The sequence below is a fragment of the Arvicola amphibius genome, chromosome 12 (assembly GCF_903992535.2).
Source record: "Arvicola amphibius chromosome 12, mArvAmp1.2, whole genome shotgun sequence".
Classification (NCBI taxonomy): Eukaryota; Metazoa; Chordata; class Mammalia; order Rodentia; family Cricetidae; genus Arvicola; species Arvicola amphibius.
Genome location: NC_052058.2, coordinates 22,284,824 through 22,300,725, shown reverse-complemented (window position 1 = coordinate 22,300,725; position 15,902 = coordinate 22,284,824). Strand labels below are relative to the sequence as shown.

Here is a 15,902-nt window from a genome sequence, read left to right as displayed (position 1 = left end):
CTAAGGTTAGCACACATGTATTTGCTAGAGTTGTTTACATTATAGGAGGGTGTATTGAAATGATACATGGGTTCAAGTGGTATTTACATTAGGATTGCATGAAGGATGTGTGTTTGTATTTGTGAACTCTAGGATTGTGTGATTGTGGGTTTGGGAGCTGTGTGAGTACGGAAACTAAATTCTGACTTTAGCCCAGGAGCACACATCACAGGCCAGAATGTGTTGTGTTTCTCTGGGCTCTGGGTACCATTGAGCACCACTTGTTCACTCCTGGCTGAAGGGCTTTCTCTTTGGGATCTTGTGTGTGAGACAGGAGCAAGACATCTCTCATCTTAAACTTAAACATTCTTACCCCTTAATTTCTAGTCTGGATCCAAGAAGAGAAACCAGAACTGTCCCTCAAGTTACACTGTGTATGAAGAGGTAAGATTCTGGAACTCTCCTTCACAATGGGTTTAGTGTCTGGGTACTCCCAAGACCTAGTCAAGAGGATATATTTATAACAAGGTCATCCATACAGCCGCAGGGTTGCTGAAATTTTAGGGATCCCAGAAGACCAAATATCTAGCTCAAAGTAATATTATGTTTTCAAGGCTGGGAGGCTTGAGTTCTAACTTAGGACTGTTCCCAAGCTAGTTCCCTAGCTATATGTTAATGTTAATAGATGTGTGTTTGGCATACAATGGAGGGTCAGAAAGGGGAAAATAAATGACTCCAAATCATTTCCTAAAATTAGCAAGTTATTGGGAACTACTTCAGAATGTGGGTGATCTCAGACTTCTGCAGAGGACATTGCTCAAAAGTGACACCGAGTCTGGTAGCTAACTGATGCCCATTAGCACTACATGGAAGGAGGGAAGAGAGACATAACATTTATTAAGGTTTTTTTTATAACTTAAAAGGCAAATTGCCAGTGCTTTCACACAAAGTACCTCATTTAATCTTCACAAAATGCTATAATGTAGGCATAGTATAACCTTGGCCTTCATTTGCTCTACTCAGAGCTTGGGATAATCCAGGGCCTTGGGTGTACTGTACCATTGAGTTATAGCCCCACCTCCATGCTTGCAGTTTATATCCAGAAAAAATAAGGCACAGAGAACACCCTAAGTATTAGCCTCAGAACCAAAACATCCAGGTCTAATAGAATGTCAGTAGTCACAAGAGAGAGGCTATGTGGTTGCTTGTGAGGATTCTTAGCTCTACAGTGGTAACCTAGCCTTAAAAACAACTTGACAGTTCAGATTTGCAGAGGAGACTGTATGGGCCAAGGTAAGCTGGTGGCCACAAAGAAGCATGGAGTAGCTAAAAAAAGAACCAGTACTGAGTGTAAGGATGGATTCAAGTACCTGCCTTCACTCACACTAATTGCTGGCTCCAAGGAATGTGTTAAGCCACTCTGACCTTTTCTTTTCTTTAATTAGTCTAGTTTGGGGATAGTAGTTCACACCCTACAAGATTATTTTAAGGATAGTCCAGGGTGAAAGTTTAAAGTGTCTTCCTTTTTCCTACAGGTTGGAAGTCAATGCCTCAACACCCGCAACCCTGCCAGACTGAGCCGCAGAGAACTAGAGAACTTTGATGTTTATTCCTAGTTGTTGAGTGTCTTGTCCTGCGTTGTGCATCAGCATTGACTTTGAAAGGGAGCACAGAAGATGATGATGCCGTATAAGTCTTTGGAACAGTTCCTGGGCTGAAAAAATGTAGACGTTTATTCATGGTTTATGTTTTATCTTCTTTTTTTTTTAAATTTAGACAAGATTTGACATGGCCCAGAATAACCTGAATTTGCTAAGGAGCCAAGGATAATCTTAAACTTTTGACTTCCTTGCCTATACTTCCCAAATTCTTGGATCACAGAGGCATGTACTACTATATAAGGCTTGGAAACAATTTTTAACTGCTACTTTAAGATTAAGTTTGTTTAAAAAAAATCTCTCAAGTTTACAGACCAGACAAGAATGGGTAGAGAGGTTGTGTTGGTCATACTCTGAGAGGTTGTAATCCATACAGTGTTGTAGAAATGTGGGGTAGAGGGAGATTCCCTTCTTGTGGTTCTCTAAGTTATTATCCCCTACCCTGATACCATTAATATGGAATGCCTGCATTCTAGACCCTTCCTCTGCCCACAATGTGAAGAAGCCCAGCTACTCATTGAGGCTGTGCTATGGCTGTGAGCTAGCTATCTTTTCTCCCAGGGAAGCTGGAGTCTTGACTCCACTCAAATTTGGGGAACCTCTGATCATCCCACATCTTTACTTCAAGCCACTTGTTCACAAGGGATAGCGGGAAGAACTGAGAGTAGATGGTGTAATTCCAGCAGGTTTCTGGACAGGAGAATCACCCAGAACATATGCCAACCTGATAATAGGTGGGTAAGGTCAGTGATGCTCACAGTGTGATGGTTTGTTTACAGTCCTATCACTAGAAATTCAGAGTCCTGAAGAGTGCTCCCTGTGATAGACTTGGAGAGAGGGCTTTGACCATAGGTATCCAAGTTTAGAGTCCTGAGAAGTGCTCCCAAAGATATACCCTAAAGGAGGGTTCAAATAATTGATTGCTGAAGATGTGGCAGTTGGGTACCACACGCCATGCTATCCATCTTCAGGTTAGCTCCTTCAGCATTGCTGGGAGAACAGGCCTGAAGGACTGAATGAGCTCAGGAAAGCAGCAAGTATGAACAAAGAGAGGACTTAGTCAGAGCTCCAAGAAGGGGCTCAACTCAGAGTTTAGTTATTTTTCTCTTTCCTCTGCTGGAATTAAAGGCACATGCCACCATGCCTGGGTCAGAGTCTTGTTCTTCAAGAGTCTCACTGTGCACTTATCATGGGAGTTTGACATAAAAATTTGTTCTTACACAGAGGCAATGTCAATCTTTTGACTGAATTAAACTGATAAACTTCTTAACACTCAGCACGTGTGGGTCATTGATTAACATACATTAGCATGTCTGTTTAAATTCTGCCAGAGATGGGGTTGACTTTCTGGCTAGCGGACAGTCTTGTTCACACAGAGATAGCAGAAAGTCAGAAGCTTGGGTCTATTCAACCTCATGAATGACAGACAAGCCATGGGCTTGCTTGTGCTTTACCTGATCCTTCTTTCTTGAATATGCCTAGCAGGCTGGCTTCCCCTTAGATAGAAGCACAGACATAGCATGTCATAAAGTAAGTGCCAAAGGAGAAATATATTTAAAAAGAGTCTGTGTTCTGGAGGCAGACATTGGGAGTTAAGCCAAGGAGTTTGATGAACAGAAACAGTAAGAAATAATGGAGAGAAGGCTCAGTGTTTAAGAGCAATTGCTGATCTTCCAGAAGACCCAGCTTCAGTTCCAAGCACCATATCAGATAGTTCACAACAGCCTATAATTCCTGCTCCAGATGGTCCAACACTCTCTTTGGCCCTCCACAGGTACTAAATGCATGTGGTGTGCATACATACTTGATGTGGGATAATGCTCTTGTACCCTGTAAAGATTTGTCATTCATATTGGTTTAATAAAACACTGATTGGCCAGTAACCAGGCATGAAATATAGGCAGAGTGACCAGATGACTAAAATTCTGGAAAGGAAAGGCTCAGTCTGCAGTCACCAGTCAGATACAGAGGAAGCAATATGAGAATGCTGTACTGAATAAGGTACTAAGCCACATGGCTAAACATAGGTAAGAATTACTGGTTAATTTAAGTTATAAGAGCTAGTTAGCAATAAGCCTGAGCTAATAGGCCAATCAGTTTATAATTAACATAAACCTCTATGTGTTTTTTTGGGACTGAATGATTGTGGGACAGAAACATCCATCTACATATATGTGCAAGCAAAATGCTCATACACATAAAATAAATCTTAAAAAGTGATTGAATAAGATCTAGATGAACACTGAATATATCTTCATTGATTACTTTCTACTACAGCAATAATAATGAATAATAGTAGTGTGTATTTGGGGATGTATGGCATGCATGTGGAGATCAGGGGACAATTTTGTAGAGTTGGTTTTCTCTTTTGACCTTTCCATGAATTCTGAATATCAAACTCAGGTTTCCAGTCTCTGCAGCAAGGACTTAAACACACTGAGCCATCATGTCAACAATATCATTGATTTCTACTGGCTTTAGAAATGTTATGGACTATGTAGCTCTTGAGAGCAGAAGAAACTTTAAGGCCCAGGGTTTTAGGAAGGCAGTGTTGTGGACTGTACTGTGTGTATCATCACCATATTGTACGTCTGGTTTCTGACCTCTTGTAGTAATGCCTCACAAAGACAATGACACATACAACTTACTAATGAACATTTAATAATTAAGATCTTGAGTGTGAAGCACAGTCTGAGTGCATTGGAGCATTTATGTACCCACTACAGGGCATAGTCATGTGGATTTCAAGGCCCTATGCAGGAGAGCAAATGTACAACATTAAAGGACAGAGAGCTGTAAGATTCACCAGACATGAGTATATACCACAGTAATGTGAATGAAAGTCATACAAACTGCAACTTACAAGTAAGGGTCAGGTTACAGCCAAAATTTGGAGAGAGGAGAGTGGCTCTCTCCCTTATCCAGTCCAATAATAAGGAAGGAGCTCTTTCAGGTAAATACAGGTATCTTATATGACAAAGGTATTTTAAGCTTTATTTTTTTTTTGAGACAGAGTCATAGTGTGTATCATAACCTGGATTCAAACCTGTAATCCTTCTGTCTTAGCTCCTGTATAGAGATTAAAGCATGTAACGCTATGCCTGACTAAACATTTTAAAGAACCATCAAAATATATGCTGAGGAGATAGTTCTCTTAGTAATGTGCCTACCACAGAAGCCTGAAGACCTGGGTTTGGATCCCCACGAGCCACTTAAACAGCTGGGTGTGTGATTGCACATGTATAATCCCACTGCTGGGATGGGTTGGGGGGAAATGTATGGAAAGTGGGAGATGGGAAAGAGTAAGACAGAGGTGTCCTTGAATCTCATTAGCCAGCCAGTCAGGTCAAATTGGTGAGCCTCTGTAGGTACTTGCAGATACTCTAACATAAATACATACATATATACATAATTAAAACAAAGTAAATATTTACAAAAGGATTATCAAAACACCAAATCATAAATTTTTTAAAAAATCAATCAATACAAGCAAATATTCAGTAAAAAAATTCTCCTCAGTCTAAGATTCTCAGTCCTTCCTCTGGGAGCAGCCAGTGATTCTATATTTCCATTTAGAATGTTGCCATGCCTACATAAGCATACAGACTTATGTGTTGCTAATCTATCTGGTAGCATGTACCATATACTGTCCTGGATTTTGTTCTTCACACTCAATAATGTATTCCACATAGCATATTAATTTGTCTTTGCTTTCTTTACAAGTTTGCCACCGCTTGGGAATATACCAAGGGTTTAACCAGAGTCTTAATAAGTGGCTATTTAGATTATTTTCCACTTTCCATTTTAAATAATAATTGATTAAACATCGGTTCACATAGACCTGTGTGCCCACATGTAAACATATATGTTGGGTTCATTTGGGGGGGCTGTTTAGAAGATGGTGTGAAGGATGATCAGTTCTGGTCTTCTTCAACAACATTTGAGCAGAAAAGAAACTGCTATGTGAATAGTCTTATAGGGATGTCCTGTTCTGGAATGTTCTGTATATAACACTATCATATTGGAGTATCTGGTTGCTGAGCTTTGACATCATGCTATACAAAGAGACCTGCAATGAGTCAATAAATTCGCTGCCATAGTTAGTGTTTTTTGGCATGAAGAGACACACACCATGGCCATGGCATGTTTTGCAAGAGAAAGCATTTAACTGGGGATTGGTTAGAGTTTCAGGGGTTTATTCCATTATCATCATGATAGGGAGCATATGGCACACAGGCAAACATAGTGCTGAAGAAGTAGTTGAGAGTTATACATCTTGATCCACCAGCAGGAGGAAGAGAAAGCCACTGAGCCTGGCTGGTCTTTGAAACCTTAAAGCTCACCCCATTGACAAACTTCCTCCAACAAGGCCACACCTCCTAATCCTTCTCAAATAGTAGCATTTCTTGATAACTAGTATTCAAGTATATGAGCCTAGAGAGACCATTCTTAGTCAAACCACCACCATATTACACTCCCTAAACCACATAAACTTATAGCCACATTATAATGCAAAATGCATTTAGTCCAACTTCATAAGTCACCATAGTCTATCTATTACATTCTCAGCATTGCTTAAAAGTCCAAAGTTCAAAATCTTGCTAAAACTTATGATAATCTCTTAACTGTAACCTTCTGTAAAATCAAAAGCAAAAGGCAAATCACATGCTTCCAAAATAAAGTGGCAGAGGATATACATTACCATTCCAAAAGAAGGAAAGGGAGCATAGTGGGCAAATACTAGAACAAAACAAGAATGAAAACCAGCAGGATAGACTCCAAATTCTGCACCTCCATGTCTGATCTCAAAGTACTGTTCATATCTCCAACTCCTTTCAGGTTTGTTGACTGCTACATACTTTCCTCACTTGGGCTGGGTCCACACCAAGTCTGAAACTCTTCATGCAGGTATCCCATGGCTCTGGCATCTCCAAGATCTTGGGGTCTCCAAGGCAATCAAGAGTTCACACTTACAGCTTCATGCAATGTCTCCCTGGGCTCCATGTAGGGACACCCAGACACAGCCCAGCCTTAGAGGCTTTCCTTAGCTCTAGAGGGAGATTCTCCACTTCTGAAATTCATGGGCTGGGCCCTCACAGTTCAAATTACCCTAGGTACTGTTTTCTATGCTCCTACTAATATGGCCCATTATGTCTCCATTAAAGCATCCAACTGTTTTTCTAGTCCAAAGTCCCAAAGTCTTCCATATTTCTTCAACAAACAGCATGGCCAGACCTGTCACAGTTATACCCCACTCCCTGGCACCAACTTCTGTCTTAGTGTTCTATTGCTCTGAAGAGACACCATGACCAAGACAACTCTTATAAAAGAAGTTTAAGAGCATTTAATTGGTACTGGCTTATGGTGTTAGAGGTTTAGTCCATTATCATCGTGGTGGGAAACATGACAGAATGCAGGCAGAGTAACTGAGAGTTCTACATCTAGAACCACAGGCAGAAGTAAGAGAGAGAGAGAGACACTGGGCTTGAGATGGACTTTTCGAAATAACACACTTTCTTCAACACACTCCTATGCCAGCAAGGCCGCATGTACCTTCTAATCCTTCTCAAGTAGTGCCATTTCTTGATGACTAAGAATTCAAGTATATGAGCCTATGGAAGCCATTCTTATTTAAACTACCACACTGTTCACACTTAAGCTACCACTGAGTATAAAGTTTAGTCTGAACCTCTGGGCACACCTGTACACAACGAAGGGCACAGAAGCCATGTGCAGGAGACCACTTTTCAGGGTTTTAGTTCAGAGGAGAATCTGTGTGAATAGAGACAAAACAAGGATGTTCAAAGCCTGTAGGCTCCAAGAAGCCTCTACCTGACCTATAAAAGGGCCTGTGAGGTAATGGGGACTAGAAGAGGAAGATATCAAATCCAACCAATTTAATTTAATTTGATCTTAGCTTGTGGCTTGCTGTTTGTTGCTTTTTATTATATTTAGATATGATCCTTGTATCCCTAATCTCTCCAAGACCTTTATCATGAAGAGGTGTTGAATTTTACCAAATGCTTTTTCCACATCTAATGAAATGATCATAAGGTTGTTTTCTTTCAGTTTATTAATATGATGGATTACATTGATAGATTTTCGTATGTTGAACCAGCCCTGCATCTCTGGGATGAAGCCTACTTGGTCATGATGGATGATTTTTTGATGTGTGTGCCAGAATTTTATTGATAATTTTTGCATCCGTGTTGATGAGTGAGATTGGTCTGTAATTCTCTTTCTTGTTTGAGTCTTTGTGCAGTTTTGGTATCAGGGAAACTGTAGCTTTATAAAAAGAGTTTGGCAGTGAGCCTTCTGTTTCTATTATGTGAAACATTTTGGGGAGTATAGGTATTAGCTCTTCTTGGAAGTTCTGGTAGAATTCTGCACTAAAACCATACGGCCCTGGGCTCTTTTTAGTTGGGAGGTTTTAGATGACAGCTTCTATCTCCTCTCAGCTTATAGGTTTATTTAAATTGCTCACCTGGTCTTGATTTAATTTTGGTAGATGGTATCTATATAAAAAAGTGTTCATTTCTTTTACGTTTTCCAATTATGTAGAGTACAAGTCCTCCTGGAGATTGGAAACAAACAAAAATTTGGGAGCATGGGGGAGGGGGTAGGAGGAAGAGGAGAAGGGGAGTTGAGGAGAACTTGAGGGAATGGGATGGTCGAGATGGAGGAAGGACAGATACGAAATCAAGGAAAAAGATATCTTGATTGAGGGAGCCATTAGGGAGGTAGCAAGAAACCTGGCTCTAGAATAATGTCCAAGAACCCACAGGGATGAACCCAGATAAGACCCTAAGCAATAGAGGGTGTCTGAACTGACCTTACCCTGTAGTCAGACTGACGATTATTTTAAATATCACCATAGAACCTTCGTTCAACAACAGATGGGAACAGTGGCAATGACCCACATTGGAGCACTGGACTGAGCTCCCAAGATCCAGTTGAAGAGTGGAAGGAGTGAGAGTATGAGCAAGGAATTCAAGACCATGAGGGGGTCATCCATTGAGACAGTTTGCTTGAGCCCACCAACTCCAACTCTGAAGGGAATTGACAGTTGGGGCAGACTGAGGGGCCACTGATAGTGACACTGGGATTTGTCTCTACAGCATGTACTGGCTTCTTGGGATCCTATTCTCTTCGGATGTAAGCCTTGCTCAACCTAGATGTAGTAGGGAGGGCCTTGGACTTTCCACAGGGCGGGGTGCGTGGCCCTCTCTTAAGATTGGAGGTGGGGTGGGGTGGGAGGATCTGTGGAGGGAGTGGGAGGAGGGGAGGGAGTGGGAATTTGGATTAGTATTTTTAAGTAATAAAATAATAATAATAATAATAATAATAATAATAATAATAATAATAAAGAAGGATGATGCCATGTTATCTGTGGAAGAATGAATGCAGTTGGAGATAAAATTTGTGTGTTAAGACAATGTCAGTAAAGACAAACATCATATGTTTTATTCCTCACTTTTGGTTACTAGATTCTATATATTAATAGGTACACAAAACCATATATGTATATATGACATGGAAGTAAAAGTAAAACCATCTCGGGGAACCAAGGGAACTATTGGGCAGGGAAGGGTGAGAACAGGGAAGGTGGTGGTTACTGGGAAGAAAACTCTCAGCATATGCTATATACTTGCAAGGAAACATTTAAAACTGCAAGTGCTTGTGGCTTACAGTATGGAACTTTCAATTTCAATTTGACAAGAGGCTAAATTAGCTTCTCTGAGTCAGCTTCTTCAGCTCTCAAATGTGAATGACAAGACATTTCCAGAGCTTGTTACAAGGATGTAGGGGACATGTTTGTCAATGCTTTATTAACTGAGAGACTATGCAAAAGTTAGTTGTTGTAGCCATTATTATTTAGTAGTAAATTCTACCATTAAGCAACCCACTTCATCCCTTATAGTCTTAATCTATGGTGGATGTTAAGAATAATCAATATCAGATATTAAATCAGTTGTTAAATGTTTAAAGACTCTGGTCACACAGGTGTGAATCAGACATCTCTGTTAACCATAAAATGTATCAGAACCACACTTCCTGAGCAGATTTGAGTTCTTCAGCCACAGGAATCTAGGACTTCCATATATAATGGTTGGTAACAGTTTCTTACTTTATGGATTTTAGAAAAAGGAAATGGTTTCCACCATGTTAGATTTCTGCACCAAGCAGTAGGTTGTGTTTGAGTTTTCTTTCTTCTGAGGAACTGGGGTCTTTCCCTATATCAGGTGAGTAGAGGATTAGCATTAGCCAACATGAGAACTTTCCTGTTTAACCCACTGTTGTGGAATATTAGTTTAAATGTGTTACATTTGTTTATGCTATGGAATGTTTGCTTAATGATGAAAAGGTGTGTTACATTCTTTTATGTTGCATTTGTTTAATTCTGTAGAGCTGTGTTACTTTGCATGCCTAAAACACCTAATTGGTCTAATAAAGAGCTGAATGGCCATTAGATAGGTAGGAGTGAGGGATAGGTGGGGCTGACATGCAGAGAAGACAAACAGAAGAAGAAATATAGGCTTCAGATAAGAGAGAGGAAGGATCATGAAAAGGAAAGGAGAGGAGAACACTAGGGGCCAGCCACCCAACCACACAACCAGACATGGAGTAAGAAGGAAAGAAAGTTATATAGACTAAAGAAAGGCAAAATATAGTAAAAGAGAGATGAAATAATTTAAGTTAGAAAAACTTACTAGAAACAATCCAATCTAAGGCCAGTCATTTATAAGTAAGAATAAATCTCCGTGTGTTTATTTGGGACCTGGGTGACAGGCCCCCAGGAGTTAACAAAAAACCAACAGTTTTTGAGGCCAGAGAACATCCCACTGTGTTCTGGTCTCAAAAATTGGGAGCTGCCTTATGCCTGGGGATAGAGTCTCTGTTTCTCTAATCTATATGTTAATGGTCCAACAATGAGTTCTTCCGTGTTAAAGGATCTCAAGTTTGGTCATATGACTGAGGCTCTGTATGATTCTTGCCCTATCCATAGATAGATCCCCAGTTTTAAGGCCCAGTCTATGACATCAGATAGTCTGAGATGTAGAAGGATGATGAAGGTGTGTTAATCAGAAGTGCTCATCTGCATATTAAGGCACACTTGTATGTATGCTGTGTCCTCTTCAGCCTCACACATAACCACTGTGTCATCCCAAGTGACTAATTCATACTCTGCTTGCCCATCAGAGGTCAATTCATGTGCCTGAGTGACCAAGTCATATCCCTGGTTTCTTCCATCAACAGTGTTGTGCATTCTGGTCTTTTCCTCATCCTCTTCATTGTTGCACTGTTTTCAGAGCTGGAGTCCGAGGCAGGCTTAGGCCTGGTAGTCTTAGTGGGCATATCTAGTTTCTCATACCATTGGAATATCACCGTATATTTCATGTGGTCAGCTGGGGTTTCTAGAACACATTGTGCAGTGTTAATAAAAGTATGCCAACTCCCACATCTTTCTTGACCCAACTTGTTCTGACGTCTACCCTAAATAAGACCTCAAGGCTGAAGGCGTTTTCACCTGTCTCCATTAGGGAGCTCCATTCTGGTCCCCCTTCCTCTGCCTCCTGAGTGCTGGGATTAAAAGCATGCACCACCACCACCCAGTTTCTATAGTCATTTTTGCCATGGACCGACTCTCTTGGAGATAGAAGACCAAGGGAGAACAGGGTGAAGGCTAGGAGAACCCGGGATTCGGCAAATGACAGACAGACACAACTCTAATGAGTTTTGAATCTGCAAATTTACTAAAATTCAAGCATCACTTTTATGAGATTACAGAAGGAAGTTGGCAGACACAAAAGCTTACATATAAAAAATGATTACAGGCAGTTAATTGTTTTCAGCATGTCTTGTGGTTAGGACCAGGTGTGCAGAGCTTTTCTTTGAAATTCGTCTCACACCATTAACCAACTGCTAACTTTCTCATGGCCCTAAATCATATCTGTTCTCATGGTAACCCAAACACTATTCTTCAGGATTCCACCCCCAGGGCTTGCTCCAATATTGAATGGCTGGTTTCATATTGTCAAGAATAGCCTGCCTTTCTTTCCTATCTAAAATGCACCAGGGGTTTCTCATTTGGCTAGCCTCTCCATAGATGGTAACTCATGTCACTCCACACGTTTTCCTTCATAATTTACTCATCTTATCCTATCATGAGCTCTTTCTGTTCTAGGGGATCCATAAGTTCCCCCAGAGAGCAAGCCAGAGTCTAAATCATAACATTAATGGCCTGAATCAAGGGAGGGAATTGACGCATCAGTTCCTCCGTATTCAAGGAGCTGTTGGGAATGTTTCCTGGTTCCTTGAACAGATTAAGTTTTTTGCAAGAGAAAAATAGGACAGAGAAAGAAAATAGCAGAGCCAATGCAAAGAACCATCACCAGGAACAAAGTGAACAAGGTAGTTGAGGCCGATCAGGCACCACAACTCAAGCAGATTGCCAGGGAGACGCCGGGGGCCAAGCTCCGGGAAGCACGAGCCCCTCATTTTGAAACAGCCACCACCTGAGAGGCATTTTGTCACACAGGCGGGACAGCCATGGATGTGGCAATTTTTGAGCAAGCCTTCTAGGCAAGAAGGGACAGCAGGGCTTAGGTGGACACAGACTCACTAGAGAGAAGCTTATAGCTTGGCCAGAGCCAGAGTTTAAAATAGCTGGTGTGAAATATGAATATGAATATGAAATATGAATATAACCTGTTAGGCCCAAAGCAACCTTTCTCTAGTAAGTGAGACAGAAGTGATAAGTTCCAGGAAGAAGTTCAGATTCCTATGAAGCCAGGCTCTAGAGCTGTATTCCAGACTCAGCCTGACTCAGGACCATCACATCCTAAGTAGACTTCAGCCTTCTGCTTCCCTCTGGGGAAGAACAGAGGGCCAGGCTTAAGGTGTCAATGCTGCTTTTGCTGTGTGACCTGGCTAAGTCCCTATCCTGCCAGTATCTTTACAGAACAGGGAAAATCATAAATGCACTCCTTTTTGCAGGACTACTGTGAAAATTAATTGTGCAAGGATGTGCAGAGCTCTAGAGCGACAGCTGACATCTATTAAGAACCACCAGAGCCAGGTATGTAGGCATACACCTTTACCCCAAACGCTTGGCAGAGGCAGATAGATACCAGCCTTTCTTCAGAGAGAGCTCCAGGTCAGCTAAGGCTATTTTTCTGTTTCAAAAACAAAAAGTAAAACACAGCAGAAAAGCTTCCTCTTTTGGATCCGTTCAAACAGCCCAAAGGGTTGGCCTCCCTTTCCATACATATCCCCTAACTCTCCAAACCTTGAATTCTGTATAGTTCAGTGAGCCACAACCTTTTACATGTAGCTATATGACTTAGAAACTAAGTGCTTGGGTAGCTGGTTCAGTCCCACTCCTGTGGAATTTGTTGCCTCAGGTCCACTCCAGCCCATCAAAAGAACACATAATCCAATAAAAATATGGAGTACAAACCTAAACAGAGAACTCTCAACAGAGGAATCTAAAATGAAAGACACTTAAGGAAATGTTCAACATTCTTAGTCATAAGAGAAATGCAAATCAAAACAACTCTGAGATTCTATCTTATACCTGTAAGAATGGCCAAGATCAAAAACACTAATGACAACTTATGCTGGAGAGGTTGTAGGGAAAAGAGAACACTGCATTGCTGGTGGGAGTGCAAGCTGGTACAGCTCCTTTGGATGTCAGTGTGGTGATTTCTCAGAAAGTTGGGTGTAGTAAGGAGCAGACGGGCTGCATCCAGCCACTCGGCTCCTGGTCACCCGGCTAGCTTTACCCCGAAATAATTACACGGAAACTGTATTCTTTTAAACACTGCCTGGCTCATTAGTTTCAGCCTCTTACTCACATCTCTTGCTTTAACCCATATCTAATAATCTGTGTAACACCACAAAGTGGTGTCTTACCTGGCGGCTGGCTTCATCTAATCTCTCTCTCAGAGGAGAGGCACGGCAGTCTCTCTCACTTAGGAGAGGTGTGGCATCTGACTGAGTCATCTACCTCACTTCCTTCTTCCTGTTCTGTCTACTCCACCCACCTAAGGGCTGGCCAAGGCAGTTTCTTTATTAAAACAGAAGACCCTCCCACATCAGTTAGGAAACAACCTTCCTCGAGACCACTTTTGGGTATATATCCAAAGGATGCACAATCATGCCACAAGGACATGTGCTTAACTATGTTCACAGCAGAATTTTTTGTCACAGCCAGAAACTGGAAACAACCTAAATGCCCTTAGATCAAAGAGTGGATAAGGAAAATGTGGTACATTTACACAATGGAGTACTACACAACAGAAAAAAATAATGACATCTTGAATTTTGCAGGCAAATGGATGGAGCTAGAAAACATCATTTTGAGTGAGGTAACCCAGACCCAGAAAGACAATTATCATATGTACTCACTCATAGGTGGTTTTTAAACATAAATCAAAGAAAGCCAGCCTACAAACCACAATCCCAGAGAAACCAGACAACAATGAGGACCCTAAGAGAGATATACATAGATCTAATCTACATGGGAAATAGAAAAAGACAAGATCTCCTGAGTATATTGGGAGCATGGGGACCTTGGGAGAGGGTTGAAGGGGAGGGGAGAGAGGGAAATGTAGAGCTCAATAAAAATAATAAAAAAGAAAAAAGAAACTAAGTGCTTACTTTGGTTAAAATGAAGTAGTAAATGGTGTCCAGTTCCTTGAAAAACTGGAGGTAGTTTGGAAAAACTTGGATGTGCACATTTATTTTTGAGCTGTGTATTTTATTGATTCTGAATAAAGTATTTTTGATAAAAATGTAATATCTGAATTGAGATACAGCATAAATGTAAAGCACAAGCTGACTTTTAAAGTATTAATATTTTTATACAAAATTCACATAAAGTGTTGATATTTCAGACCTATCAAGGTTAAATAAAGTACATTATAAAAAGTAATTGCTTTGTTTCCTCCTTTTATCACGTGTTCCTTTTAAATTCTTTGGACAGGATTTCTTGTTAGCCTAGGCCGGCATTAACTCTATGTAGCCAAGCATGTCCTCAGAGTCCTTGATCTTCCTACCTCTTGCTCTAGGGTTTTGTGCCTCTATATTCAGTTTTTGAAAGGCTGTGGATTGCGCCCAGAATCTCACCTGTACTAGTAAAGCCCTCTACCAATGAATTAAATCCACAGTTCCTTTTTGCTTTTTGTTGTGAGACAGATTCCAACTCTGTAGCTCCAGCTGACATCAAATTTGTAATCCTTCTGCCTCAACCTCCCAAGTGCTTGGATACAAGTAGTTACTAACATGTCTGTTTCTTTTTGTTTTCCCTAGCACAGATATCAGAACATTAGGATTATATATACAGACCCCATGACACTGAGATGGTGTTGTAATGGACTCTCCCCAACACTCCCTCACTGACTTGCACAAGTAGATTAGAACACAAACACTGGATGCCTGAGTGAAAAGAGAGAAAGCAAGTTGAACAGATGGCTCCAGAAGAAAATTGGCTGGAGCTATTGCTGGCAGGGTTCTCACAGTGCCTGTGAAGTCCGGCAGGCTTTCACCACTTTTCCAGGACACATTGAGGCGTGACTCCCCTTGGGACATAATGGTTTCCTTTTGCAGGGGCATCCATGTTTATGCCACATTGTTTCCACCATCTTTCACTGAGTATTAGGTCAGAACAGCCCTGCAGATGCCATCCTTCATGTGCACAGGACTCTGGATGACACAGGGCTTCTTTAGTCTCTCTGTGTGGCAGAAAGGCAGAGTCAGTGTAGAGTCGGACTTGTTAACAAACTGGCTGTCACGAAGGCTAATGTCCTGAGTCTGAGTCTTAAGACCCACATAGAAGAAGGAAAGAACCAAATCCTGGACACTATTCTCTGTTTACACACACACAATCTCTCTCTCTCTCTCTCTCTCTCTCTCTCTCTCTCTCTCTCTCTCTCTCTCTCTCTCCCACACACACACACACACACACACACACACACACACATACACACACACAATATAAATGCAATTTTAAATAAGAGTTGAAAAAAATAAAACGCATTCATGAAGAATGTATTGTGTCCCCAGGAGTCATGAGCCTGATGGAGGTCTTTTCCTCACCTACAAAATGTCATGTCACCTCTGTGAACCTTGATACTCAGGTGTGAAATAGTGAAAAAGGAAACAAGAAAGAAACCACTTGGTCCAAACACTACTTACAGTGAGAACTTTACCAGTTCATTTACACAAACAAGTTCAGCTTTTATAAGCACAATGTTTTAAACA

The 15,902-nt window shown here is 41.0% G+C and overlaps 2 protein-coding genes across 3 annotated transcripts in view; one reads left to right on the top strand and one right to left on the bottom strand.

The window, feature by feature from the left end:
* Positions 1-2,913, top strand: part of Cd244 (CD244 molecule) — a 29,176-nt gene extending 26,263 nt beyond the window's left edge. For both annotated transcript variants that reach the window (XM_038349186.1, XM_038349185.1), the window contains exons 8-9: positions 367-423; positions 1,515-2,913. In XM_038349186.1, the coding sequence (XP_038205114.1) occupies positions 367-423; positions 1,515-1,595 (138 nt within the window). In that variant the 3' untranslated portion in view covers positions 1,596-2,913. The remainder of the gene's footprint in view (positions 1-366; positions 424-1,514) is intronic.
* Positions 2,914-9,775: 6,862 nt separating this feature from the next.
* Ly9 (lymphocyte antigen 9) overlaps positions 9,776-15,902 on the bottom strand; it is a 47,956-nt gene continuing 41,829 nt past the window's right edge. The window contains 6 exon segments of the mRNA XM_042054005.1: positions 9,776-9,873; positions 10,737-10,931; positions 10,934-11,053; positions 12,032-12,217; positions 14,988-15,158; positions 15,161-15,373. Coding sequence (XP_041909939.1) covers positions 9,776-9,873; positions 10,737-10,931; positions 10,934-11,053; positions 12,032-12,217; positions 14,988-15,158; positions 15,161-15,373 — 983 coding nt within the window.